The sequence below is a fragment of the Sus scrofa genome, chromosome 13 (genome assembly GCF_054392235.1).
Source record: "Sus scrofa isolate SSC_HxYL_T2T_F1_AM1 chromosome 13, Sscrofa_HxYL_maternal_Yorkshire_Landrace_v2.0, whole genome shotgun sequence".
Classification (NCBI taxonomy): domain Eukaryota; kingdom Metazoa; phylum Chordata; class Mammalia; order Artiodactyla; family Suidae; genus Sus; species Sus scrofa.
This window is the reverse complement of record NC_139395.1, coordinates 51,440,471-51,466,879: the sequence shown is the minus strand read 5'-3', so window position 1 is coordinate 51,466,879 and position 26,409 is coordinate 51,440,471. Positions and strand designations below refer to the sequence as shown.

At 43.2% G+C, this 26,409-nt stretch overlaps 1 protein-coding gene across 26 annotated transcripts in view; it reads right to left on the bottom strand.

The window, feature by feature from the left end:
- Positions 1 to 26,409, bottom strand: part of CACNA2D3 (calcium voltage-gated channel auxiliary subunit alpha2delta 3) — a 924,345-nt gene that overhangs the window by 512,460 nt on the left and 385,476 nt on the right. For all 26 annotated transcript variants that reach the window (XR_014823278.1, XR_014823270.1, XR_014823269.1 and 23 more), the window contains exons 10-11: positions 12,875 to 12,964; positions 6,793 to 6,906 (exon numbers count right to left, since the gene is read on the bottom strand). Coding sequence is in view for 3 of the 26 variants with exons in the window: in XM_084988628.1 (XP_084844754.1) it covers positions 6,793 to 6,906; positions 12,875 to 12,964 (204 nt within the window). In the remaining 23 variants the exon portion in view is untranslated. The remainder of the gene's footprint in view (positions 1 to 6,792; positions 6,907 to 12,874; positions 12,965 to 26,409) is intronic.

Genomic DNA, 26,409 nt, shown 5'->3' with positions numbered 1-26,409 from the left:
CCGCAGCTTGAGGCAACATTGGAACCTTAACCCACTGAGCAAGGCCAGATATCAAACCCACATCCTCATGGACACTAGTCAGATTCTTAACCCACTGAGCCACAGCAGGAACTCCTCCTCGTGTTTTCAGAAGAGGAAAATCACTTAGGTACATGGAGGCAGCCTCATCCTGAGGCTGTACAATTCGCCCTCCTCTTACTCTCTGCCTGCAGCCCCAGTGGGTTCTGAAATTCCCAAATCTCTGACACTTTGCAGATTTTCCCAAACTTGCAAGTTGGAAAGCCAAGGAAAAAACTCATTGTCCTTATGACAGTGGACTCGGTAAGAACAGCTCTTTCTCTGGCTTAAGGCCATTTTGTTTTGCCTTTGCTCTCAAGCACAGAGCCCCAGCATTCAACTCCTGGGTTGTCATTTTGGTTCCACCAAACCCTGATTATGGACTCTAAGTCAACTACATAGCCTCGGGCTGCCTCAGTTTCCCTCAGCAGTGAAAAGGGGCTATTAATGGTACTTGCCTTACAGGTTTCTGTGAGAATTAAATACTCAAGAAGCATCCAGGACAGATTGAAGAAGCATTCAATAAGAATTAGTGCTCATTAGTTTTGTCTTATATGTTCAAGTACAGGAAATCAGTTTAAAACATTCTTTTATGATGGAAATTTGGGGAGGAGGAGTAAACGGAGGATTCTAATTCTCCCTGTGTTTCTCATCACAAACCCAGGTGAAGCACAGATGACACAGTGACATTTAACAGGTACAGAAAGGTCACTACCCGCACAGTACACCCAGGCAGACCTGCATGGTTTACCTACAGCAGAAGTGAGTTAAGACGTGGTCTGTTATGTGACAGCTGCAGTGAAATCTCTCTCCCAGAAGAATAATACAGAGCAAACCAAGAGGTAGGAACCGATGAGTGGGTTGAGTCTGCCCCCACAGTGTCATCCCAGTGACAGGGATTCCAGGGATTCCACTTAATTGGATTCAAGAAATATCTGCATTTTGAGGTCTTGGCAAAAAAGGGAATCTGATTCTCTTCAGGGTGTTCCCTCTGTTACTCCAGCAACCTAAAGCTGGGACTGTGCCATGTGCCATGTCACCAACAAAACTGGGTCCCAGGAGCTGTTAAGTCTGAAATTTATGAAAATATGACATTCTGGGCACTGCCTGCAGCTCCGGGCTGAGTACCTGCTGCTTGCTGTCCTTCTGAACCACCAGATCACCATCTTCTGTGTTCCAACCCTGGGAGGCACAAAGGAGAAGGCAGGAGCGGGAAAGGACAGAAAACTCTCATGACAGAAAAGAAACGGTCATATCACATTTTGGGAAGAGATACCTACAGCATGAAGAAAAGCATTATTTGCCATCAAGTCTCCCATCTTATAGCTCATCTACTTTACCCGAGTGGAAAAGAGCAATGGAAAGGCAGGGAGAAAATGCCACCACCATCTCTGTTGAATTCAGTCAATGTATGCATTTCTGAGGGCATCCCAGTGACTCTCTCAACTATTCAGCAATTGATGTAAAAGTCTTCAAAGTGTCCTTTAGACCAAGGGTCAGCAAACATATTCTTAAAGGACCAGATAATGAGTATTTCAGGCTCTGCAAGCCAGATGGTCTGTCACAGGTTTTCAATTATTCAGCAACAGACAACAAGTTATCAAGTGGGTATAACAGTGTTACAATAATACTTTGTTTACAGACAATAAAATTTTAATGTCACATAATTTTCACATGTCATGAAGTATTATTCTCAAGCTTTTTTCCTATTTAAAAATGTAAAAATCATTCCTAGCTCAAGGACAGCCCAAAGCAGGCAGTGGGCCATCATGTGCCAACTTCTTCCTTAAATTTCTAACTTGCCATTTTCTTATCTACTCACTCTTACTTATGCTTCAAGGGAAGTAATGATTAACAATTCCATGACCTTTTTTTTTTTTTTTTTTTTTTTTTAGTTCACTTAGAAGAACAACTACATAGATGGCAGGTATGGCCATTTTCCTAATTTAAATGTAGAAAGGAAGACAGCTTTATTTCTTGAGCAGATCCTGGAATGAGTCCCTTTCATATTGGGGAGTTCATATTTTATTCCAAGTGTGCAAAGCTGCCATTAAGCCACTAACCAATGGATATGAGGCAAAAGTAAATGGCATCCAATAAATGAATAAATAGCTCTTCATTTCTGCTCTCAGAAGTAAAATGCTGGCAAGAGATACATTGCACAGGCAATGACAATGTTGCTTTCATAGACTCCACAGACATTGTGTTAAACACCAATAGTGCCTTACCTCTTCCAACTCATCTACAATGTTTTATTAAGCAGTTGCCTTGAACAAAGCCCTGGTTGGGTGATAAAGAACTTTAAACCGGACACACACAACTACTCTCCTGCCCTGCTCCTCACTTCCTTCTGCTTTTCTTAGAACCCAGCTACCATACATACCATAAGGAAGCCTAGGCTATGGCACTGAAGAGACAGGGCTCACAGAGTTGCCCTGGGAATTAGACATGGCAAGGAGAGAGGCCATGGGGAGGTGAACCAAGGTGGCACATGAACAGTTTCCTCAGTGACGCCCTTCATACCACGTGGGGCAGAATACCATCCAGTTAACCCACAGAATAGCAAGAAATACTACATTATTATTTTATGCCACTAAGTGGGGATGTTTCACAGCATCGCTGATATGAATCATTCTCTCTCCTTTCTTCCTTTACCTTGCTTCTTCTTCTAATAGTTTCTACTGCTGCATAACAAGTGACCAAAAATAGAGTGGCCTAGAACACATTATCTCTCAATTTCTGTGGGTCAGAAGTGTGAGCATGGCTTAGCTGAATCTTCTGTTCACTCCCTCACAAGGCTGCAATCCAGGTGTTGACTGGCTTGTGTTTTCATCTAGAGGCTCAAATGGGGAAGAATGTGCCCCCAAGCTCATTCGGTCTATTGACCAAATTCACTTCCTATGGCTCTAAGACTGAGGGCCCAGCTTTCTGCTGGCTGCTGATTGGAGACAGGCTGCCCCTAGTTTCTTGCCACATGGGCTTCACCAAATAGATGCTTATTTTATCAAATCAGCAAGGAGAGTCTCCTGCCCTCAGGGAGTGTCCAGTCCCCTTTTCAAGAGTTTTCAATACATTTCCCTTATGACAGTTCTGAGGGAGTTTGAAATTTAGGGCTCAGACAAAGACAAGATGGCACTTGGCTGAAGAAGAAGGAAAATTGCATCCAAGGGAGCAGCAACTCCTCAGCTCCAGACATGTTTTGCCATATGAGAATGTTGACTCCAAAGTGCCATGTGTACCCCTTTACGAGGAAAACTAGAATTTTAAGATTTTATATACTATCTCCAGATTTTTCAATGATGACCACTACTTGATAATTTTTTAAACAAAGTATGAGCCAGGAAACACATACCTGTGCAATGGATTGGACCGAGGGAACAGGTGCTTGTAAAGGAAAGCAGAGAGAAGCAAAAGCGGCAGAGCCCAGGGAGTAACCAAAACTTATTCCTTGGGCTATTTCTAGGGCAGTAGTTCTCAAGGGCAGTTCTCCCACTGGTAGAATCCTTATCACCTGGGAACTGGCTAGAAATGCACATTCTCAGGCAAAACCAAGCCTACTGAATCAGAAACTCTGGAGGTGAGGTGAGCAATTTGTGTTGAAACAAGCCGTCCAGGTGATTCACGACTTCTTCAAGTTTGAGAACCACTGTCTTATAGGTATCAGGTTCCAGCCTTAAGATCATTTTTCTCTCTTCTGAACCATTTCCTATTGATCATTTTTCTCTCTTCTGAACCATTTCCTGTTTCCTATAATCTTGAATAGTGCCAAGGACAGCATGACACAACCCTCTACTAAATACCTAATGTTCAAAATAATGGAGAGAGATGACAGCTTAGACATGACGCAGCATCTCACTTTAACACAGTGCTAAATCATGTTAGGGTTTTAGGCAGATTTACTGCCTGCATGTTCACAGAGGAGTTAGCAAGAAGAGACTGTATATGCATACGAATGTCACAGAACTTTCTAGAATGGAGCAGGAAGGGAAGAATCCTGCTATTAATTTCTAATCACAGATAAAGGTCCTCTTGCTATAAAAAGTCTACTTCTGCTTGATAATACTTTATAAGTAGATGAAACTGCTTCATGTGATGTTGAAATTTTCAGGCCTCTGGTTCCAATTAATCCAAGAAAGCACCTGGTCTGAAGTCAGGATTGTTCTTTTGGAAAGATAGGTTGAAATGAGTGTCTTGTCTAAAGAATCCTAACTTTGCAGCCTCAGCCTCTGCCTCTCCCTACAAGTAAGGACAGACTGTTTATTTGTTTTTTGTTTTTTTTTGTTTTGTTTTGTTTTGCTTTTTGTCTTTCCTAGGGCTGCACCCATGGCATATGGAAGTTTCCAGGCTAGGGGTCTAATCAGCTGTAGCCGCTGGCCTACACCATAGCCACAGCAACACCAGATCTGAGCCGTGTCTGCAACCTACACCACTAGCTCATGGCAACGCCAGATCCTGAACCCACTGAGCGAGGCCAGGGATCGAACCTGCAACCTCATGGTTCCTAGTCAGATTCATTAACCACTGAACCATGACAGGAACTCCAGGACAGGATGTTTAAATACCAATATTTCTGGGCTACTTCTACCCATCAAGTATCACCAAGAGGAGAGATTCATGTGACCTAGCACATGAGTCTCATATAATAGCAGATTTGGAATTAAAGGAGTTGCTTATTAAAAGGTGCCTTGACCTCCTTCTTTTATTTAAGATGGTCCTAAATAATGCAAAATAGCCTTCAACATGCTGTGAGATGTCATGGTGTCTGTGAACATCTTATTTGACCACAAAATATCCATGGCGCTAACCATGTTGATTAGTGCTATGGCTCCCCCGCCCCAGGCCCCCCAGTCACCCAGCCACTCCTCAGGATTGTGCATTAGGTAGCAACCATGTGCCTAGCACCATGCTGTATGCTGTGGGGGTGCCACTGTAACCAGTGTGCTCTTCCCTCCATATCATGTATATTTATCACGAATTAACTCTGGACGCTACCCATCCCTAGAAATCATCTCCTGCAATACTGCATCTAAAATCACCTTGCCCAACAGTGAACTTCCATTTTATTCAAGGGTTGGATCCTAAAGTCAGTGCTTATTGTGGGAACTGCATTCACCCAAATATATTCCTGGGTATCCCTCAGGCTAGGGCTAAGCTGCAGTCCACCTTCTCTCAGCAAGCACAGCACAGCTAGTTTTCCTTCCAGTTTCAGAAGTGATGGCTGTCTCTAGGGTTGAGCAACAGGGGAAGGAGGTGGTGTCCATTTAAGGACCACATTACACAAAAATATGTATTTCTTTAAGCATTGGAATTGTGTTAGGTGAGGTGAGATGCCTATGTTTTTTTGTTTTGTTTTGTTTTGTCTTTTGTCTTTTTAGAGCCACACCTGCGGCATATGGAGGTGCCCAGGCTAGGGGTCTAATTGGATCTGTAGCCGCGAGACTACACCACAGCCACAGCAACTCAGGATCCGTGTCTGCGACCTACACCACAGCTCAAGGCAACGCCAGATCCTTAACCCACTGATCAAGGCCAGGGATCAAACCCGCAACCTCATGGTTCCTAGTCGGATTCGTTAACCACTGAGCCACTAAGGGAACTTTTTTTTTTTTTTTGGAGATGCCTATGTTATCAGAGACATGTGGGGACCAGGAACAACTACAAGAATGTAGAATGACATCTCATTGCCTCAAGGATACATGCTTTCCGTATACAGCTGAGTGCACAGCTGTCAAGTGTCTTCTCTTCTTCTTGCCCTGGGTGTGGTTAGTTCAGTTCCCAGAAATTAAATATACAAAGTTGAAGAAGCAGAATGGACTTTGTCTGGATAGTCTCATGTGCCTACAGAGATAGTCAGGGTAATGCCACTGGCAAGCAGGATAGGAAAGCACCTTTGTGATGCCCCCGGGATAGCACCCCCTCTGGCAAACGTCACCTTCTTGCTAAAATTCCACCATTTAGTTGAGTTGGTGATTGCCAACTGCCAATCCACTGATTGGTGTCCACATAAGGAACTTATTAAAAACACAGAATCCTGGGCCACATCCTCAGAGGTTTTGATTCTCTAAGTATGCAATGGGGTCCATAATTTAAAAGATCTCCATAGAGAATTTAAACTGACTAACAGGTTGAGGAACCTTTAGGTTAAGGCACTCCAAAAACAACAAAATGTTAACATCCATCACGGATAACCTAACATATGAGTTCATGCGATAAAAAAATGTTTCCTTTGAAACCAAAGAAAAAGTTCAAACAAGGAACACAGGCATTGACAAGGCTGAGGAACAGCACCGGGGGATAGAAGGAGATTCTGGATGGTAATACAGGCCCAGGGAGGAATTACAGGAACATGGAAACATAAAGGAGCTGGCCAGAGGCCCTTATGGATGGCTTCACCCTTCTATAGATGCTGGGCCCACCAAGCAGCTCTGGATCCATGGAAGACAAAAGAGAAGCACTGTCCGCTATAGACAAAGTACACTTCACAGGGAATCTTTTCATTGAACACACTGAACATGTCTTCATGGGTTTCTTCTCTCATCCAAAAGTTTCATTTTGAGAACAAGGAAAGCCTCAGTATTCAGTTTTGGTCAACCAAAACACACAAGGCTGAGAAACCATAGGTCATTATGAGATTAAGTCTCCATGTAGTACTGATCCATGGACAGTCTGGCGGTTACAATATAATACTGATTCTTCACAGATGGCATTGTGTGGACACCATCAACATTGACTTACCTTTCGATCCGGCCAGTTGTATTTTGCAAAGATAGTATCATAGGTGTCTACTGCCCCATCGGTAATGAGCATAATGGCCTGGCTGCAGATGCTTCCTTGTCCTGTATGGTTGAACTGTGGAAAGAAAAAAGTTCAAATTGAAAAACACACCACAGGGCTCTATATATCTATGAGACCTCAGAAGCATGAATTCCTGTCTTAGAAAGACTCTCACAGGAGAGCTCATAATGCATCATCAAAGCAGAAGCTACAGGAGAAGCCTTTCCACACTTGTGGATTTTGATTTGAAAAACTGGAGCTAAATAAGAATCACAGAGGAGATTTCCAAAAAACACACACAAGGTGGGAAGTGAGATTCTAGGACAGTTAACCTCTCCTACCTTCAAGCATGGATAGTGCTTCAGAATACAATCCCAAAGGAGCTGGTACCTTTGAGAACACACTTATGGATACTAGCATAGGTGACAGGTGACGTCTCCTTCAAAGTCTACATGAGTCTGGTTTGAATGGGTCTAATGGACACAGCCTCCCAATAAAGAGATGAAGTTCCTTGATCAGATGGTAATTAAAAGTAGGGCTCCACAAATGTTCATGTCCTGATCCTGCTCTTCATTTCTCCACCCTTTTCAGAATTGCAGGGTCACATGGCAGTCGCCAAGGCCACTACCCTAAGAGTGAGTGTTCCTTAAATTCTGTGTTCTTGGCATGTGTGTCACTTTAGTCCTAGCCCTGGCAGCAACTCCTAAAAACTCAAACTGGACAGGTGCCCTTAAATTAATGAACAGACTGGGCCCATGATGCAGTATCAGCTGGTAAAAATACCCAAGAACTTAGAGCCATTGTACCACCAAGCCTTCCAAGTAATTCTTATTCTATTGTCTTTATTGACATAACTTACTATTCTAGAAAACTCTTGCTCAGAAAGATAAAAACTGCAAATATCTTAATTGCTTATCTCAGGAACTTCCTGAAAGACCCTTAACTCTTCAACAGAAAGTATGAAAGGACAATTTATACCATAAGACACTGTAAACCCCTGACCTCATAGTCTTCTCCTTGCTCAATCGTAAACTATAATTTAGGGTTTGTATCTGGTCTTAACCAAGTCTACTCCCTCTCTTTCAAGACCCACTTTCAACCAGACTTTCATAGTCTCAATAAATGACTTTGTCCTTTTCGTTCAGAGATGCTACTAAAATTCTGTCATTATAGTGCAATAAGAAAAAAGACTGGCAGCCTTGTCTTATCAACAGGTTGTTCTGGAGATATTCTGGACAGCCTGCCTTTCAATAGCCTTTATGTCATTGGATAAGCCCAGGAACATGCTACTGAATACAGGTTATCTATGTATTTGGTCACAGAGGCTGCAGAAGGGAAAAACATCACAACACCTTGGGACAGTTGTTCATGTAACTCATTCAAAAACATCCTGGGAAAACTCTTCCAAACAAAAGGCAAGAATGAGAGAGAGATAAAGATATCTGAATACTGCAGACAGGAAGAAGGGGCTGCCCCAAGCTATTTATTTAAAAACATCACTTTCCTTCTTGGCTGAGTCCCTGGTTTTCTCTGCAGCAATCTGCAGTTGGAGAATTTTGAAGAATGCAATTAAATTCAAATGCTTTGATGAGTAATATCTCTTCTCTTCATATTTGTCTAGAACTTTTTTTTTATTGAATAGCGAGAGTGATGAAAGTGTTTTCCATAATAATAACAATGACAAGGGCCTGATGATGAACTACAATTAGCTCAGTGATTCATCAGTTAGCAGCGAAAATTTCAATGCATCCTGACATTTAGAGCATTTGGTTGTGATTAACAGTCTTTGAAATGTCACCAAATTTTATTTAATTGGCTAAGAAAAATTTTTAAAAGGTAATCACTGCAAAGATCGTATTTATTGCCAAAAAAGATAATTGCAGTTGTCACATGACAAGGTAGATGCTAACTACTGTAGCAAACTGGCTCTGTGTTCTCAGGGAATCTAACAAATGCAGCAGAGATCAATAGCTGGAAGGGTCTTAGAAGTTTATCTGAATGCTCCTTTCAAAGCCATTTGTACAATAACTGCAAGCCAGTCATCTGAGCAAATACTGAAACTGAAATGCAGGTAATTGCAAAACAGAATTAACTTCATTTAGTTATAGAAACCTCTGAACCATTCTAAGCTCTAGCTACAATTCTCATTTCAATCGTGTGTGTGTGTGTGTGTGTGTGTGTGTGTGTGTGTGTGTGTGTGTGTTTGAGAGAGAGAGAGAGAGAGAGAGAGAGAGAGAGCGGGGCGGGGGATGTGTGTTTGAGAAATAGCTTTTTACTTCATACTAGCTTGCAAAGGCAGGCGCAATACACAGGAAGAGAATTATATCACTAAAGGTCATATTGATGAAGTGGAAAATAGCTAAAGCTTCATTTTCATGGGAGATTAACCATCTCTGTGTTTTTCAAAGTGTCTGGCTATTTAAAAGCCCAATGGCAAAAGATGGGATGGAAATGTTTCTCTCTCTCTGGGGTAAGTGTGCTCTCAAAAGATATGGTGCCAGGAGTTCCTGTCGTGCCGCAGTGGTTAACGAATCCGACTAGGAACCATGAGGTTGCGGGTTCGGTCCCTGCCCTTGCTCAGTGGGTTAACGATCCGGCGTTGCCGTGAGCTGTGGTGAAGGTTGCAGACGCAGCTCAGATCCCGAGTTGCTGTGGCTCTGGCGTAGGCCAGTGGCTACAGCTCCGATTCGACCCCTAGCCTGGGAACCTCCATATGCCGCGAGAGCGGCCCAAGCAATAGCAACAACAACAACAACAACAACAACAACAAAAGATATGGTGCCAACTGTCAATGAATCTCAAGCAGGGACATTTTGTAACATTTTTCTTCCTTCCCTTTCTTTCTTTCCAGACTTTATATTCGATCCCTCAGACTTTCTGATTGGCCAGACTCCAGAGGGTTTTTACAGGTAAAAGTAAATAAAGCATGAAGGCCTGTGGAAGGTTTCCCTGGTTCAAAAAAAATTCTCTCAGAGTTTCCGTCGTGGCGCAGTGGAAACGAATCTGACTAGCAACCATGAGGTTGCGGGTTCAATTCCTGGCCTTGCTCAGTGGATTAAGGATCCAGCATTACTGTGAGCTGTGGTTTAGGTAGCAGATGCGGCTCAGATCAAGCGTTGCTGTGGCTGTGGTATAGGCTGGCAGCTGTAGCTCCAATTCGACCCCTAGCCTGGGAACCCCCATATGCCGCAGATGCACCCCTAAAAAGCAAAAAACAAACAAACCAAAAACTTGTTTCAGCAGGATTCAAGGGAAAAAAATCCACCATGTCCTGATGATTTCTCTGACTCTTAAGGGTGCTGGGAGTGCAACACAACCTCAAAAGGATAAAAAGATATTATGCCTGAAGGTGTGTTCAGTGAGCTATGAATTCTACAAGATTCTATCCTGAGGTTGTGAAATGAAGTAAAGAGTTCCTGGGTCACCAAGTTTGAATGCTGGTATAGACACATTTTAAAAGGTCTGTTCACTGCAGGACTTCAAGGCCTTTAGCAGTATAAGTGCACTGTGAGTCTCCAAGTGGAGCATGGCATCCCCCACCTTGACCACAACACCTATGTCAGAGCCTCATGGCAGTCCAGCATTCCACTGGGTACCAGGGGGATCACTGGCTTAGGAGTGTCTTAAAACAGAATTGATAAGTGGGAGGGATGGGGGCGAGAAAAGGCACCAGGGCAAGGAAAAGGAGAGGGGAAGATAAAAGCAAGAAGATATTCCTGAGGACTTGGGAAGGGAATGGGACCAAAGCATCAAGAGTGGGAGCTGCTTCTAGAAACAGTAGGCAGCCTTGCAAAAGTTGAGGCTGTGCTCAAGTCTGTGATCATGGAGATGGCACTTCCCATTCAACCCAGTACAGCGGAAAGGGAGCTGGGAGACACTCCCTCATGCTAATTTCTCACCTCCCATCCAACAGGCCCAGCTTCATAGCCTTGATGTGTACAGCTGTACAGGGCTCCACAGTTAGTTGAACACTCTATTCTCACTCTCATAAAATTCTTACTAACACTTGAGCAAAGGGCCTGCATTTTCATTTTGTACTGGGCTTCATAAATTTAGTGGCCAGTGTTGAGTCTATTCCTATCCCCATTTTATAGATGAGGAAAACAAAGGTGAAACTGAGCTGAGTTTTCTTAAGGTCATAACAGCCAGCTCCGACCAAGTCAGGCTTCTTAGCCCATCCTATCTGATACCAAAGACCACAGACTTAAACATGGCAAGCACCTCCTAACTCTTATTCCTTCACCACTTCTACCAAAGAGCAGGAAAACAGAAATCCGCAGGGTACATTTCTAAGCAAGGGACTCACCAGTTCCGAGTAGCCTCCCTCTGCGTGGGACACTAGGCTTTTGAAACAAAGAGAGCCAGTTTTCCAGGTGTGGCAAGTTCTTTCAGTTCACTCCCTAGAAAGAGCCTGCTGAGATGCAGACCTTGGCACTTGAAGCCCTGAGAAGGTGCCTATCCAGGGAGCATATTGGGATTTAAAGTTGTAGCGTGGTCCTTAGCTCTGGCAAGATATATTTATAAATAATTATTATTATTTCTTTGTCTTTTATCTTTTTAGGGCCACACCTGTGGCATATGGAGGTTCCCAGGCTAAGGGTCTAATTGGAGCTGTAGCTACTGGCCTACGCCTGAGCCACAGCCACACCAGATCCAATCCGCGCCTGCGACCCACACCACAGCTCACGGCAATGCCAGATCCTTAACCCACTGAGAGAGGCCAGGGATTGAACCCGAAACCTCACGGTTCCTAGTGGGATTCGTTTCTGCTGTGCCATGACGGGAACTCCAAGATATGTTTATAAATTATTAATAAGCCTTTAATAGGAATGTGCTGTCCCAAACACTCTGTCTCACATAAATGTTAATTATCTGTAGCCAAGAGCCCCTTGGAGCGAGGGAAGAGGGAAGGGCCTGGGGTTTGTATGAAGGAAGCTGACATGACACCCTCCCTCCTTATTTTGGTCTCCTCTGCAGTCATGCGTGACACTAGCTCAGGACTGAAACCTGAATCCATGTGCCTGTAGATATTGCTGGTAAAAAAAGATCTAAAATTAGGGCCTACCCTTAGCTTGAGAGGCTGCTGTAGCTGAGTAAAAAAACCTCAAGTTATGGAGTCAGGTATAACTGACCACCAATACAACCTCTGCAGTGTTAGGTAAATGGATGGCAGGCAGCCCACAGAGCTGCAGGTTAAGCTCCATTAAGACAAACGCTTTGTCTGTACTGTTCACTGGTGTATTCCCAGTGTCTGACACAGAAGAACACATAACATAGACTAGTTAAAGAAATGATGCAGAACCTGCATTGATAGAGACAGTCATTACTTTTCCCTCCCAGAGTAAAAAGAACACAAAAGCTGCATGCTATTCTAGCTTAACACAATTGCAATCAAGGGGCAGAGTCCCCAGCCCAAGATGCCCCAACCTATTTTCACAGGATGTTGACAGGTGCTACCTGAAAAAAAGGATTCTTTGTTCAGAGAAGTGGGAGAAAGAGCAGGTGAAGCAGGACCCCTTTTTGCAGTACTTATTAGAGCCTTGAGTATGCCACTACACGTTGTAGCGGCATACTCAAGGGGCTGAAGGAAGGGCAGGATGGGTACAGCTTGGAGCACTCCCTAAACACACCACACAGAGAAGCCCTTCTCCCTCTGAACATCATCATAGGTAGGGATCCGGTGTGACACACAATAAGAAATGAGTCTACTCCATAAAGAAATTGAGAGTTTCTCAGGTGAAAAGAAATCTGCATTAGATGGTGTATTGACTGATGGCCCCAGCGTCAATGAGTGTGGCAGGTGAGTCCCCTGACCAGACTGCACCATCAACTCTGCCCAGCAGGAGGCTGTTATGGTCTCGGCAGTTGGATCTGGTACCCCAGATGACTCAAATGGTCAGTCTGATACTGGGCCTCTCGTTCTGGGCCTCTGGACACTGCTCAGAACCGCCAGGGCTAATAATTATCCTGGTCCACAACTTAAACAAAAAAAAACATCCCATCTATTCTCCTGGAGATGAGAAAGGCAACTCAAAAGGCTTACATCACTAAGAATATTGAAGGCCTCATTCAGAGCTATATCCAGCATTCCGATCCCCTTGGCAAAAAGTTTGTCCAGATGCTCCCGGAAGTGCTGAAACAACAAAGCAAAAGAAAAAAATCCATTAGCATGTGTCTTATTGTATGAAACACCAACCTTGAATGAGCAAGCACATGCCAAAGCAAGACCAATGATTCTCAGACCCAAATGGTCATAATTTGGTTTTTGCCTTCCCAATCCAAAACATAACAAAACAAAATTTACCTACCGTACCTAATTGTTTTTAGCTTCGATTACTTTTAAGGGAAAAAATCTGGATTTTGATGAAAAGTATGTAATTTGCTAAGAAGTCCTACTTTGCTCTCTAGTTTCACCTCCCTGACTTTCCCCTTTTCCACCTTCCGTTTTCGCACTCTTGATCATTTTTAGGACTCTGTGCATGCTTCCCTTCTACCGGGAATATACTCTCCATCCATTTGCTGCTCCCCGTCATGATGCTCTCTCCCACCTACTTTTGGGGTTTTAGTTTGGACACCACCCCTTCCTGCCCCAGGAAGCCTTCCCATAACAACCACCTCTGAGAGCCTGCAACGCTTCTCTGCAAGCCCAGGCTGTCACCCAGGCTCAGATGCACCTTGCACTCAGCACTCCAGGTATGTTACCGCCTAATCAGATTCTGTCCCCACTCGGGACTGTGATATTCCTAATACAGGGCATATCTGGTTGTCTGCTGTATCCCATATCTACTATGTTTCTGATACATGGAAGGAGCTCAATAACCACCTCCAAAGAGCCAAAGAGTAAGGGGAAAGACTAGATCAAAACATGAGAGCTGTGGCCATGGAAGGAAGCTCCAGGCTAGAAACATAGCGGGAGAGTAAGATGCTGTTCTGCCGGGCCCCTTTAGGAAGCAGCAGGGGCTTATGGTCAGCAGAGTGGGCTTCAGGTTTGCTGGTAAACTGGAGTGGAAAGCTTGAGTGGGCTCCTTATGGTGATCAACTTTGATGGCACTCACGACTAATATGAATCAAGTCTGGATGTGAAGTTGGTAGATCACCCTCGGGATACTCTTACCATCAACAAATCTCTTCCCTGGTGGGCTCCTCCCTCGCAGCAACCATGCCCTTGTGCTTCTGGGAGAAGACTTCCAGCTGCAGTTCTGGAAGCCTGCTCTGTGGTAGGTCCTTAACAAATACCAGGTAACTGAGTCAACAGCCCTATGAGGTTCCTTCATCCCACTCAGCAAATGAGAAGACCAAGGCCCAGCACAGTGCCCAAATTCACATACCTTCTAGCTGCCTGGCCCAGGGTCTACCCGGGTTGGCTTCAGCTGCTCTAATGCCCTCCTTCTTTCCACCATACCCCTGATGCTTTTTTTTTTTTTTTTTTGGTGGGGTGGGGGAGGGAGAGGGAGAGATCCCCTGCATGTCAGGCACTGGCTATGAGCTTGACATAGACCTGGCCAATCTGTCTCCAAAAGGTTTACTCTTCATTGCTGCACTTGGGCTGCAGCTGAGGCCAGAGGTCATCATCAAGTAACCTGAATGATGGAGGAGAGGCACGCTGAGGGTCAGGGAACCAGGCAAACCACACAGCCAGGAACCATGTTTTCTGCATCTTTGTTCTTCTTGCCCAGTGTCTAAAGCCCAGCAGGATGCCGAGCACATGGCATGTCCTTTATGTGCACTCGGTGGACAAACCGAGGAAGTTGACTGAATCTGGGGAAGCCTAAGCATCCCATTGTGGGTGGGCAAGAGGGTACCAGAGCAGATCAGTCTGCCTTCTTAAAGAGTCTCCATCCTTGGAAACCTGACTTGTGGGGGAGTGTACCCACCGAGAGGACTTAGGCTGGGCAAGTGTCACCCCATGGTGGCCCCCACACACCCTACAGGACATGGAGCATGATGACATGCTTATTACATAGCCTGCAGAGAGGCTGGTCTATAAATGGCCTCAGGTTCACATTACAGTGGCCAGACTTTGCCTTGACAACTTCATTCTATTCATCTGATGCCATATCTGTCAACTGCATTTAATTTTGCTCAGTCACACAAGTTTACACAGCATTGGTTTTTTAAAATAACACAGCAATCCCCTTTAATTTTTCTTTTAATCCATGTGTAGCTGCATGTCATGTGCAGAAATATGCTTCAGGCAATGGTTGCTTTTATTGTTGAACACTTAGAGTAAAATGTGATATGTCATGAAATTTCCCTCAGTTTGCTATTATAACAAGGTCAATTGTGATTTTGTTTCTTCCTGATACAAATTGGGTCCATATATGAGATAGAAAAAATATTTCCTCAAGTTAAAGGTTTCCAAATGATGTTACAGATGAAGGATTCTCTCTTTGTTTCCTCCTCTCTGTCCTTTCCCTCATGTCCAAACTCCCTTTCCTCCTATTTCACAACCTGAACTAATTCAACTTCACCATCCCAGTCTTCCAGGCTCTGCATTTAACCCTTAGCCCAACTCTCCTCCAAACCAGGGGTGGAGGGTGGGGTCTTGCCATCCAGGGAACCGTCTCTCTCACTGTGACCTTCACTAAGACCTTCTCTGTCCATTATGGTAGCCGTGATCTACCTGTAGCTATTTGTATCAAATTTAATTAAAGTTACCTACAATTAAAATTCAGTTTCTTGATCACACTAGCCACATTTCAAGTGCTCAACAACTCCGTGTAGCTGGTGGCTACTGCATTGGACAGTGAAATTCAAGAATATCTCCGTCACTGCATAAAGTTGTATTGAGCAGTGTTGACCTAGACTTACAAGGGTTATATTAGTCCTTCCTCCTCACCAAGCCATGACTAATGGTGAGTCACAGGAAAGCCTGTGACCTTGTACTCAGGGGCTATGTGTGATTTTGCCTGTCCAGTTTCCATTCCTCTTCTAATTTTCCTTCCTCCCCACCATCCAATAATTTATATGGACTGGGTAAAGCTAACTTCACTCTTTCCTTCCTTCCCCTCTTTCCCTTCTCCTTCCTTCCAGACCAAAAGGTAGGCCATTGATCCGCCCTGTCCAAACTCTGAATTCCGTCTCATCAACTACAGTCTGGCTGCTCTGGAAATGTAGAGAAGAAAATTCTTTCCACTGAGATTACTGAGAGGTCATGGAGGCAGCCTGGTGCCACCAGCAGCCACGTAGTCCCTGCACAGGCAGAGCTCACCTGAATAAAGGCAACAGCCAATGAGAACAAAGCCTACAATGGAGATGGACAAAATAGAGTTATGACAGCATGACTTGAGCCCCTAGATCCAGCCAAGCTTAGGTTTTTCCAGGAAGGGAGCCAATAAAGGTGTTTCTTTGCCTGACCAAATTTAGCTGTATTTAGCTGTACTTAGGCCACTCAGTCTAAAGGACCTTGATGACCACACCCATCATAATAACCCTGGCTGAGACAATACTTCCCTACAGATTCCCCTGCATTACAATGATCTTTCTCTCTTCCTCCCCTTCTTAATCACTGGCCTGCACTGCATGGTTGTGTCCATGCCATACAGAGGCAGACAATTCATACACAGCACACTCATGGTACACTGGATGGAACAGGCATGTCTTTCACCCACTATGACTAGAGTAACTTGTTGAAGATAACCCCTAACCATGTGCACTCCAAGGGCAGTATCTGAAAGGGAACAAAGGGGCCTGGCTGAACTGCCCTGCAGCCTCTTCATCAATATAGATTTCTTTTTCTCCATTCTCAGCTAGGGTTGCTAACTGAAAGAATCAAGAATGTTTACATTTAATGCAATCATATTAGACATATCTGTTAGCAATTGATATACAGACCCCTTCAGGACTCTGCAAGAATAAAACTAAACTAGGATTCAGGATACTGAATCCTAGCTCTGGTTAGACCACTCGCCAGCTATGAATGAGACCCTGAGGCAAATAGCTTTGACCTCAGTTTTGCTCCCTACGAAATGGAGATAGGAAATGTGAGTAGAAAAGAGAATCAGTGCCTCAGAGCAGCAGGCAGGTGGCTTGAATTCCAATTCCCACCCAGCCGCTTACCCTTTAATAAGCCTCAGTAAGATAATTCCTTCATCTATACCTTCTTTTCCCTCCTAATGCAAGGAGTATCAAGGTGACCTCCCACTATCATTACAAGAAAAAAGAAAGTCATCTGAAAGAACTGTGACAACAGAAACATGGGAGACTATTTTAATTTCATATTTTCTAAAAGAAATATTTGGAAAAAAAAATCCTTCAAAACTTTATACCTAAAACACGCATGCCAACTTCCTGGTTTGCAACTTTACAATCTAATCCACCTTGAAAAATGACTTAGCTCACCCTTTATGGACCAGGTTTTATTAAATAGAGAGAGAGACATGGTTGATTTTACTGACACCAATGCCTGAATGTCTTCCAGAGCAAGCTACCAAAGGCTAGGAGGTTCAAAATTGGCCAAGCCAGGAAAACATTCTTCCACAACTATGTGCCAGAAGGTGGCCAGTTTCCATTATTTTTCTAAATTAAAATAAACAATTTATTGGGAATGGTGACAGTTCCATTTTATTATTAAACTTCAATAAAGGAGGAGGAGGGTGGCTTTTTATCTTTGCTTCAGGCGCTCATGCAGCATATGCTGCCGCCTGGGAGAAGGCCTCGCTTCCAAAGCAATTAGTGCAGCTTAACGCCCGGGGAGATGAACCAGCACGAGTGCCATGGCCGCCTGTGCCTGGATGCCAGCAGGCACAGTGAGGCCGCTTATCTCCATAAAACAGTCACAACATCCAGGCCAGCAGAGAGTCCTGGCGAAATTACCCTTTTCCTCCACCAGCATTTGATTTAGTTAAATCAATACTGATAACTCTCTCTGTAATAATACCAATCATATTTTTTGTCTATGTAATTATAATGAATGTTTGTGTCCTCCCAATTAAAAGCAGGGGATGAATATAAAAAGTGGATATCAGGAGACCAAAAAAATCCCCCATCTACAGAGCCCTTGAGAGCCAGGGGTCCTGGCTGGGCTACTTGGGGAAAAGGCTAACAGCAACCTATCAGTAATGCCATCCAGGTCACTTGAGTTCAGCAGACCTGAATTTTGTGCTCATTACATGGAGACGAGAGGTGCTGCAGCCATGTGAAGGCTTTCAGAAACTGCCTTACGTGATTCCTCCAACAGTAGCCAGCTCTGATGGGATGACAACTGTATGCTGTGCACTGGGTACTTTTCATCCATAACCTCACTTGATCCCCCTAAACACCCCTAAAAAGTACTATTAGGTTCCTATTTTATGTATAGGAAAATGGAGGCTTAGAATGGTGAAATATTTGTCTACGATGGCAGAGCAAGTATGATAAAGGTGGGTTTCAAAGTACAGAGCCCCATGTCTAAACCCACATGCAACCCGGCCCTCCCCAAACACAGGGTATAACTCTTGACATCCCTGACAAGGTGCAGCATACAGAGCCCTAGGGATCTCATGCAGGACTGGTTTCATGGGCACATGACACATGCAGCCACATAGAGCCCCATGCTCAAAGGGCCCGTGCTTGATTTAATGCTTTACTGTCACTGTCCTGCAATTCTTAATGATTTCATTGTTGAATCTGTGTTTTTTGATGAGATCATGCATGAAAGCAAAGGAGATATGGGAAACGTACGACTACTTGTTTCTGACTGCCTGGGTCACTTCTGGCATTGGCAGTGCCCAGGGAGTGCAGAATTCTGATAGACAGCTACAGGGCAGGTGTTCAAACATGCTTGGTTTTGTTAGGTTACTTTGTATTGTGGCTATCAGGTGACAAGGTAAAACTAAGGAGCTAGAGCTAAGACTGCCCTGTGGAGGCTCTCCAATCTTCAGCTCTCCCAATAACAGATATGGTACCACTGGCCTTCTCCTAAAATAGGGAAACTGCTCACATCATTATAAAATCAGCCTAAATAGAGGAGCAGTGTCTCAGTGATCATGTCTGTTTCATTCTGATTCAAACTCCTCATGGAAATTTCCAAATACACTTTAACATATCTCAATGGTACCAAACAGCAATGAACTGCAATTCCAAGAGGGTCTCCCTACCTGTCTTTCAATCTGAGATACTAGACCCTGGGATGATTCTCCAGGCTCCAGTGGAGTCTGAGAAATCCCATCTGAATTTTACACCATCTATTGGGTATATACATCAGGGACCTACGGCCTGAGTGCTCAGATCCAGGCCAGTGCATAGAAAGCATGCAATAAACATTTGGGTATTCTCTTCTGTCTTGGACATGCTCTTTCTGATAGGCCTCAAATCCTTCCCACTGGACCACCTATTTTCTAGAAACCCCTTTCTCTGCCTCTTTGAGAGCATATGGTTATTTTTCCCTGGGGAAAGCTACTGTTTTTTCTTATCTCCTCACTACATGCGTTCCCCTCTCTAGACACTACAGAGAGAAGCACTTAAACACATCTTGTGATGCTGCTACCTCAAAGTGAATCGGATTGTCATTAAATTTCAGTGGGGAATGCAGACCATGACATGGTGTTTCTCAAACATGAAAAAAACATATGGCCCAAGAAAGCGGGTAATAAAGAGGCAGGTCCAGATGTTTGCAATTTCGGGGAAAAAGTACAGACCTGATAGAACCATGTCTGAGTCAGTCCCCGTTCATTTCTCCTTATCATTGTCTATTACAAATTGAAGTGTCTGAAGGTAGCAGCTGCTGAATGCTAGTGCCAAATTAGAGACAAGATAGATCTTCTGGATGTGAACAATGAGTATTAGTTCATACCAGGTAGACCAGGTAGTGAGTTGAACTACAACCTCATTTCCATGGCAAATGCACTAACTATCCTGTGTGAGATGATGCTGATGAGCCCAGAACTGGTAATTCTCTGCAATTGGGAGATATCTAAAATGGAACCAGCACCTCCATGGAAGCAGTGCATAGTGGGGCAAGGAGGAGTCCAGGATGAGTCCCTGGCTCATCTTATCCGTTCATCATCTATCGTGTAAGCCCTCAGAGGGAGTCCACTCTGAGAACTTCCAGAGACTGAGGAAAGCTACAGTCCAAAGACTTCTTGGATACAAGTGACTGCTATGTGTCCCGCCTGGTGAGATTCTGTGTGTGTAAACAGGCAGGCCTCACTCTTCACATCTTTCTCACATAGGTCCAAGGTCCAAGGTCACCATAAACTTTATAAAAACCTTGATTTGATTCAAGTGTGCTTCTTAAAGGAAGGAGGCTTTCATCAGCTGCAGTATAAGAGAGCAGACAGAAGTCAAGCTCCAGTTCATTGCAAACACAGTGCCAAGATTTGTGGAAGCCTCAGCTATGAAGACACATGTATTTATAGTTAGCATCTCCATGAGAGAAGGGACTTCATCTATCTTGCTCACATTATGGCCTCAACACCTTAATGGTGCCTAGCCCAAGGCAGGTACTCAAATACTTGTTGAATCAACGAACAAACTAAAATATATATAAAAGCCTTACATGCACACAAAAGTTAAATATAATTTGACCCAATTAAATTCTATGAATTAATTATAGGAAATTAAGCAAATACTCAAATATTTATACACAGATACTCATCACAGCATTGTTTGTAAAGGCAAAAAAAAAAGGACAGAAAATTTTATGTTCAACAATAAAAAGGTTGAAGTGCTCTGTATTCATCTAAATTATTGTAGAAGAATATTTCAGGGACCAGAAGGGTTATTGCAACTTTCTATTAATTAAAAACAAAAATAAAACAATGAAAGAAGTTACAATCTACCTTTATTTTGGCCACACGTGTGGCATATGGAAGTTCCCAGGCTAGGGATCAAATCCAAGCCACAGCTGCAACCTATGTCACAGCTGTAGCAACACTGGATTCTTTAATCCACTGAGCTGGGCCAGGGATCAAATCTGCACCTCAGCAGTGACCGAAGCTGCCACAGAGATGATGCCAGATCCTTAACCTTCTGTGCCACAGCCAGAAAATCACAATCTACCTCTTTGTGAAAGCACATGCATCTGATATTATGGCCTTCAGTATAAATACAACAGTATTATAGTTGGTTCTTTGCGATAAGACAACAACATGTAACTTTTAAACTTTTCTTCCTTTTGCTTAACCATACTATTATTTTGCATAATAAATGTTAACAATATGTTTATTTATTTAGTCTTTTTTTTTTTTTTCCTTTTTGAGGGCCGCTCCTATGGAGATTCCCAGGCTAGGGGTCCAATCAGAGCTATAGCTGCCAGCCTATGCCAGAGCCACAGCAACACCAGATCCGAGCCACACCTGCGACCTACACCACAGCTCACAGCAACGCCAGAATCCCCAACCCACTGAGCAAGGCCAGGGATCGAACCCACAACCTCATGGTTCCTAGTTGGATTCGTTAACCACTGAGCCACTATAGGAACTCCCTCTTTTTTTTTTTTTTTTTTTTTTTGTAAATGCAAGAGCATCATTACACAAAGCACCACTGCTCCAGATGCAGCCCCTCTTCCTAGCATATCCATATTTGTGGAAGAATTCCAAATTTTGGAATCTTAGTCTTGAAACCGTCTTTCCACTTTTAGCAATACTAGGTTGTTCCACACGACAGACAAACATGCTATCAAGTGCCCAGTGGGTGCCTGACTCTGGGCCAGGAGAAGTGAGGATAGAGGAGGAAGAGATGGTCCTTGCCTTCAAGGAAGCCAGAAAGACTCACACAATGAAACCTCAGAGGGGCAGGCCCTTGAAAGAAAGGAAGAAGGTGGACAGATGGGGACAAGAAAGCCTGGCAAGTAGGAGGAATTATTGAAAAGAACCGCTAATAGTTGGGTGAACCCAGCAATCCTGGAGCCTTGTTTAGGAGGCCAAGGGCAGTACCTCTTTCTCTTCGCTGGAGCCACCTACCTACATTCTCCGTGCTGAGCAGATGTCAAGGCCTGTGCTGTCTCCCAGCCCCAGCTCCCTAATTTGATTCAGCCTGTGCTACAAATGCAACCGACTCACCAATTAAGGCAGAGCTGATTGAAGCTTGGCTGCATCTGCCATTATTTCTTCTTTCTACACGTTTGTTGATAGTGACACCAAACAGAGGGGGACCACCCACAAAAACCGTCAATGTCAGACAACGGAAATGTCTAAACAGCAGACCTGCACTGCTTCAACTCCAGTTTGAAATCTCAGATTATGGAGCTGATTAAAAGACCCCAATCGAGGCTCCTACTGGGGTAGTGGTAAAGAACAGATGCCTCCTTTAGTGGACAGATAAACTCTCACATCATCGCAAGTGAAGGACAAACAAATTTAACCCTGGTTAAAAAAATAAAATAAAGACAGATCCCTAAAACTCAGTCTACCTATCTCAAAAATTTCTACAATAATTCAGAACTCTTTTATTATTTAAATGCTCTTTTTAAAAATTTTTATTATAGTTGATTTACAATGTTCTGTCAATTTCTGCTCTACAGCAATGTGACCCAGTTATATATACATTTATATACATTCTCTTTCTCACATGATCCTCCATGTTCCATCACAAGTGATTAGATATAGTTTCCTGTGCTATAAAGCAGGATCTCATTGCTTAGCCACTCCAAATGCAATAGTTTGCATCTGCTAACCCCAAAGCCCCAGTCCACTCCACTCCCTTCCCCTCGGCAACCACAAGGTCTGTTCTCCATGTCCAAGAGTTTGTTTCTTTTCTGTAGATAGGTTCATTTGTACCATAATTAGATTCTAGATATAAGTGATATCATATGGTATTTGTCTTTCTCTTTCTGACTCAACTTTGCTTAGTATGAGAGTGTTTTTTTGAAGCCATCTTATAAACAGGTAGAAATTAAGAAATATTTATTCTCAGAGCTAACAAATTTGAGACTAATTCAGGGTTGGCTTCACACAGGAACCCATGTTTGGAACAACCCAGTGATTGATTTAAAGATCTGCTGCCACCATCTTGAAATTCTTAATTTTCAGATATGAACCTGTCATTTTCATTCTGCCTGAGGCCCTGCAAAATATTTAGCCAGTCCTGATAGGAGCTGTGGCTTGGGGTAGACACAGGGGCAGGAATCTGGCATTTGTATTAGAAGACTGTCTCTGTTCACGGATTTTTGCGTCTACATAAAACGTCTATGCATGTTCATCAATGCCTGGTTTTACCTACCAGTGTCCTGAAAGGCTAAAACAAGAACGTAGCATTTTATCTTTGAGTGGGAATGCACACAGAGCTCTTAGGAACTATTAGTTTGACATGCTAGCTATTAAAATTAGCTATTGCCAAACATCAAGAAAAAAATGAAGAGATGTATAAGCCATCTCAAAACTATGAATATATTTAATATTTGAACTCCAAAAATGACATGTATTTAAATCAGGCTCCCAAGGCTTGGAATGAAAACAGTGATGAGAGATCAGAAGATACATGTTCATAAAGCTTCCACATTCAAACAAATCCAAGGAGAATCACTAGCTTTTGTGGGGGCACTGGAGCCTAGGTTTTGGGGTGGTACTAGATCCCAATGAAGTTTAATAGTAGGTTCAAGTACCAACAGCAACAGAAGTACCTGGAAACTTTTTCAAAAACATCCTGCGGCTCCAGGCTGACATATTCTAAACAAGTAAATCTCTGGTGTTCTCAGGAATCGACACGCTGTTTAATATTATTCATAGAATTCTTAGGCCCAGATGCCAAGTTTTAATCATCCATCACCTCAATGACCAGAATGGGAATTTAGAAGTTATTTAAGTCAAAATTCTTTAGCATTTAGCCAAATGTGTCTGACTAGTCTCATCCAACATGATGTGTCCATGATGAAAATTGTGAGCAGTCATGGTCAGCTACTCTGAATCTCACAATTCCAATGGGCACATGATATAAGCATTGTCAAGTAATAATAGAGAGATAAACATGCAATTATTGATGAAAATGAAACCAAAATGAAGCAACCTCTGGGCAAGGAGGTCCAGTGCAGCATCTAGGAGTGGAAAGACTGGGAAGGTCAGGGCTGAACTTAGTGGACTGCCCCCTCTAAGACCCGCAGCTCCCACACACAGCTCATTAGATGTACACACTATGAAGCCATGGTGTAGGAGGCTCATACAGCTGGTGAGGCAGGAAAGCCAAAAACAAGTACAGCAGGAGGCCCCATTTATAAGGCAGCTCCCTCAGTGCCTCACAGCACATCCCATTATCTTGGGTACTCAGCAGTCTATAGTTCCCAAAACCAGTCCTTGAGAAAAAGCCAGGCATGCGACTTTCCGACCTCCCTAGTGGAATGATCATGAGATATGTTTCAACTAGGGCAAGCTGATTTGTGCTAGATGCTCCCCTGCAAGACCCAGCTAGCTGCTAAATGAGGTCAATCCAGCTTCATCCAGCAAGAGTTTGCGTCAAATACCCTAGAAAGCTGCTAGACTTAAAGCAAATCTTTTAAGTACTACAGATAGAAAGAACATCTTCTTGCTCTAAGGATAAGAAACAGGCAGCTATGCAAGTGGAAATACCCTCTGCTTTGTGCATCAGATGTGTTTAATGGAGAAGAAACTGCTCTTGAATTAGCAACAGAGCACAAACAATGTGTGAAAGGAATTCATGGGGCTAAAGCTAGAGGGAACAAGCCTGCTGGATCTTCCTTCCATTAGGTTTTAGTCTTCTGCCCAAGCACGCTATTTACCTATCTCCTCCAGGTAGGGGACAGGCTGCATCAGATACAGCTTGAGGATGCAAAACTAGCAAGGTCCAGGTCAGACAACAGCTCCTGGGAAATGCCTTCAGTGCCAACCCCTGATCCTAAAGTATTTCAGGCAACTAACTGGCCAGAAACTTGAGGGCTATGCATGGCCTGTGCCAGCTGGCTTATAGTGCCAAGGCCTTGGTGGGCAAAGCAGAAGGTCTGGGCCTGGCATTTGGATAGTCCTCCCTAGGCTCAGTGATGGCAGCTGAGGCAGAGACCCTGGCAGCTCCCTACTGTCCCCAGGCTCTGTCTGTACGGCCAGTCTGCTAGTTCATGCTTAGATGGCCTGGCAACTGGACCCGACCTAGGGAACAAGCATAAAATGAAGTCACATGGCATTATAACCTTCAGGGATTTCTCATAGCTCATTTTAACCATGACTGGCAAAAGTAACAGGTTTAATCCCTCAAAAATAATTGAAGTTAGAGGGCAGACCACAGGGCTACTTTCCCACACTGGTGGGGTAATCTGCATGTGAAAGACCATTGTTCTGGCTGCCAGGTTTTGTTTTGTTTTGTTTTTTTTAATCAATTAGTTATTTTATTTGCTTGTAGGCTCCTGCACAATTAATTTATATGGTAATAGTGATATCAATTGAATCGGCAGTACAACCTACTGGGAACACACAGGCTAGTGGGTTACACCCGAGATCACCTCCCAATCTCCCAAGTAATAGGGACTAGCCATAGCATCTAAAAGAAACAGTGAGCTATCAGACAATTTTTTGACCTACAGAAATAGCAGTTTAATATGATTACTTCTATAATTTTTTATTCTGAGCAAGTCGCCCTGGATTCATTTCATCCTTTGTAAAGAATTAGGTGATCATATTCGTGTGAGTGTATTTCTATGTTCTTCTTTTCCATCGATCTATACCACACCATCTTGATTACTAAAACTATGTAATAAGCCTAACATTGAGTATATTTATTCCCCCTTCATTCTTTTTCAAGATTGTTTGCTATTCTATGCCATCTGTTTTTGTATGTAAATTTTAGAAAACTCTTGTCTATTTCTACAAATACCTTGCTAGAATTGATAGGAATCTCACTAAACTTAGAGATCAACTTGAAGAGAACTGAAATTCTTACCACACTGAATATTCCCAATCATGAACATGGTAAGTCCATTTGTTTAGGCCTTCTTTGATTTCTCTCAGGGGCATTTTATAATTTTCAGCATACAGAGTTTGTACATGTTTTATTAAGTTTATTTCTTTGGAGCAAGTATATTTGGTATTGTTTTTAAAATTCTGGTTTCCATGTGTTCTTTGTTATATAGAAGTGTTTGGTTTGGGGTGTTGATCTTATATATGTAACTTTCCTGAAATCAATTATTAGTTCTAGGAGTTTGGGAGGGTTTGTTTTCTTTGGTAGAGTCTTTGGGATTTCCTACGTACACGATCATGTCATCTGAAAATAGGGTGACTTTAATTTCTTCCTTTCTGAAATTTTTCTTTTCCTAGATTTACTGCCCTGGCTTGAACTTGCAGCACTGCTGAATAAGAGTGGCCAGTGTGGACATCCTTACTTGTTCTTAATCTTAAAGGGAAAAGCTTTCAAACTTTCACTATTAAGTTTGATGTGAGCTACAGGGTTTTGATTGTTTTTCACTTTTTAAAATTTTTATTTAAGTATAGTTGATTTACAATGTTGTGATAACTTCTGCTATACAGCAAAGTGATTCAGTTATACATATACACACATCCACTCTCTTTCAGATTATTTTTCCATATAGACTATCACAGAATATTGGGTAGAGTTCTGTGCTATACATCAGGTCCCCATCAGCCAGTCATTCCATATACCACCGTCTGCATATGTCAATCCCAAACTCCAAGTACACCCCTCACCTTCCTCTGTCCCCTT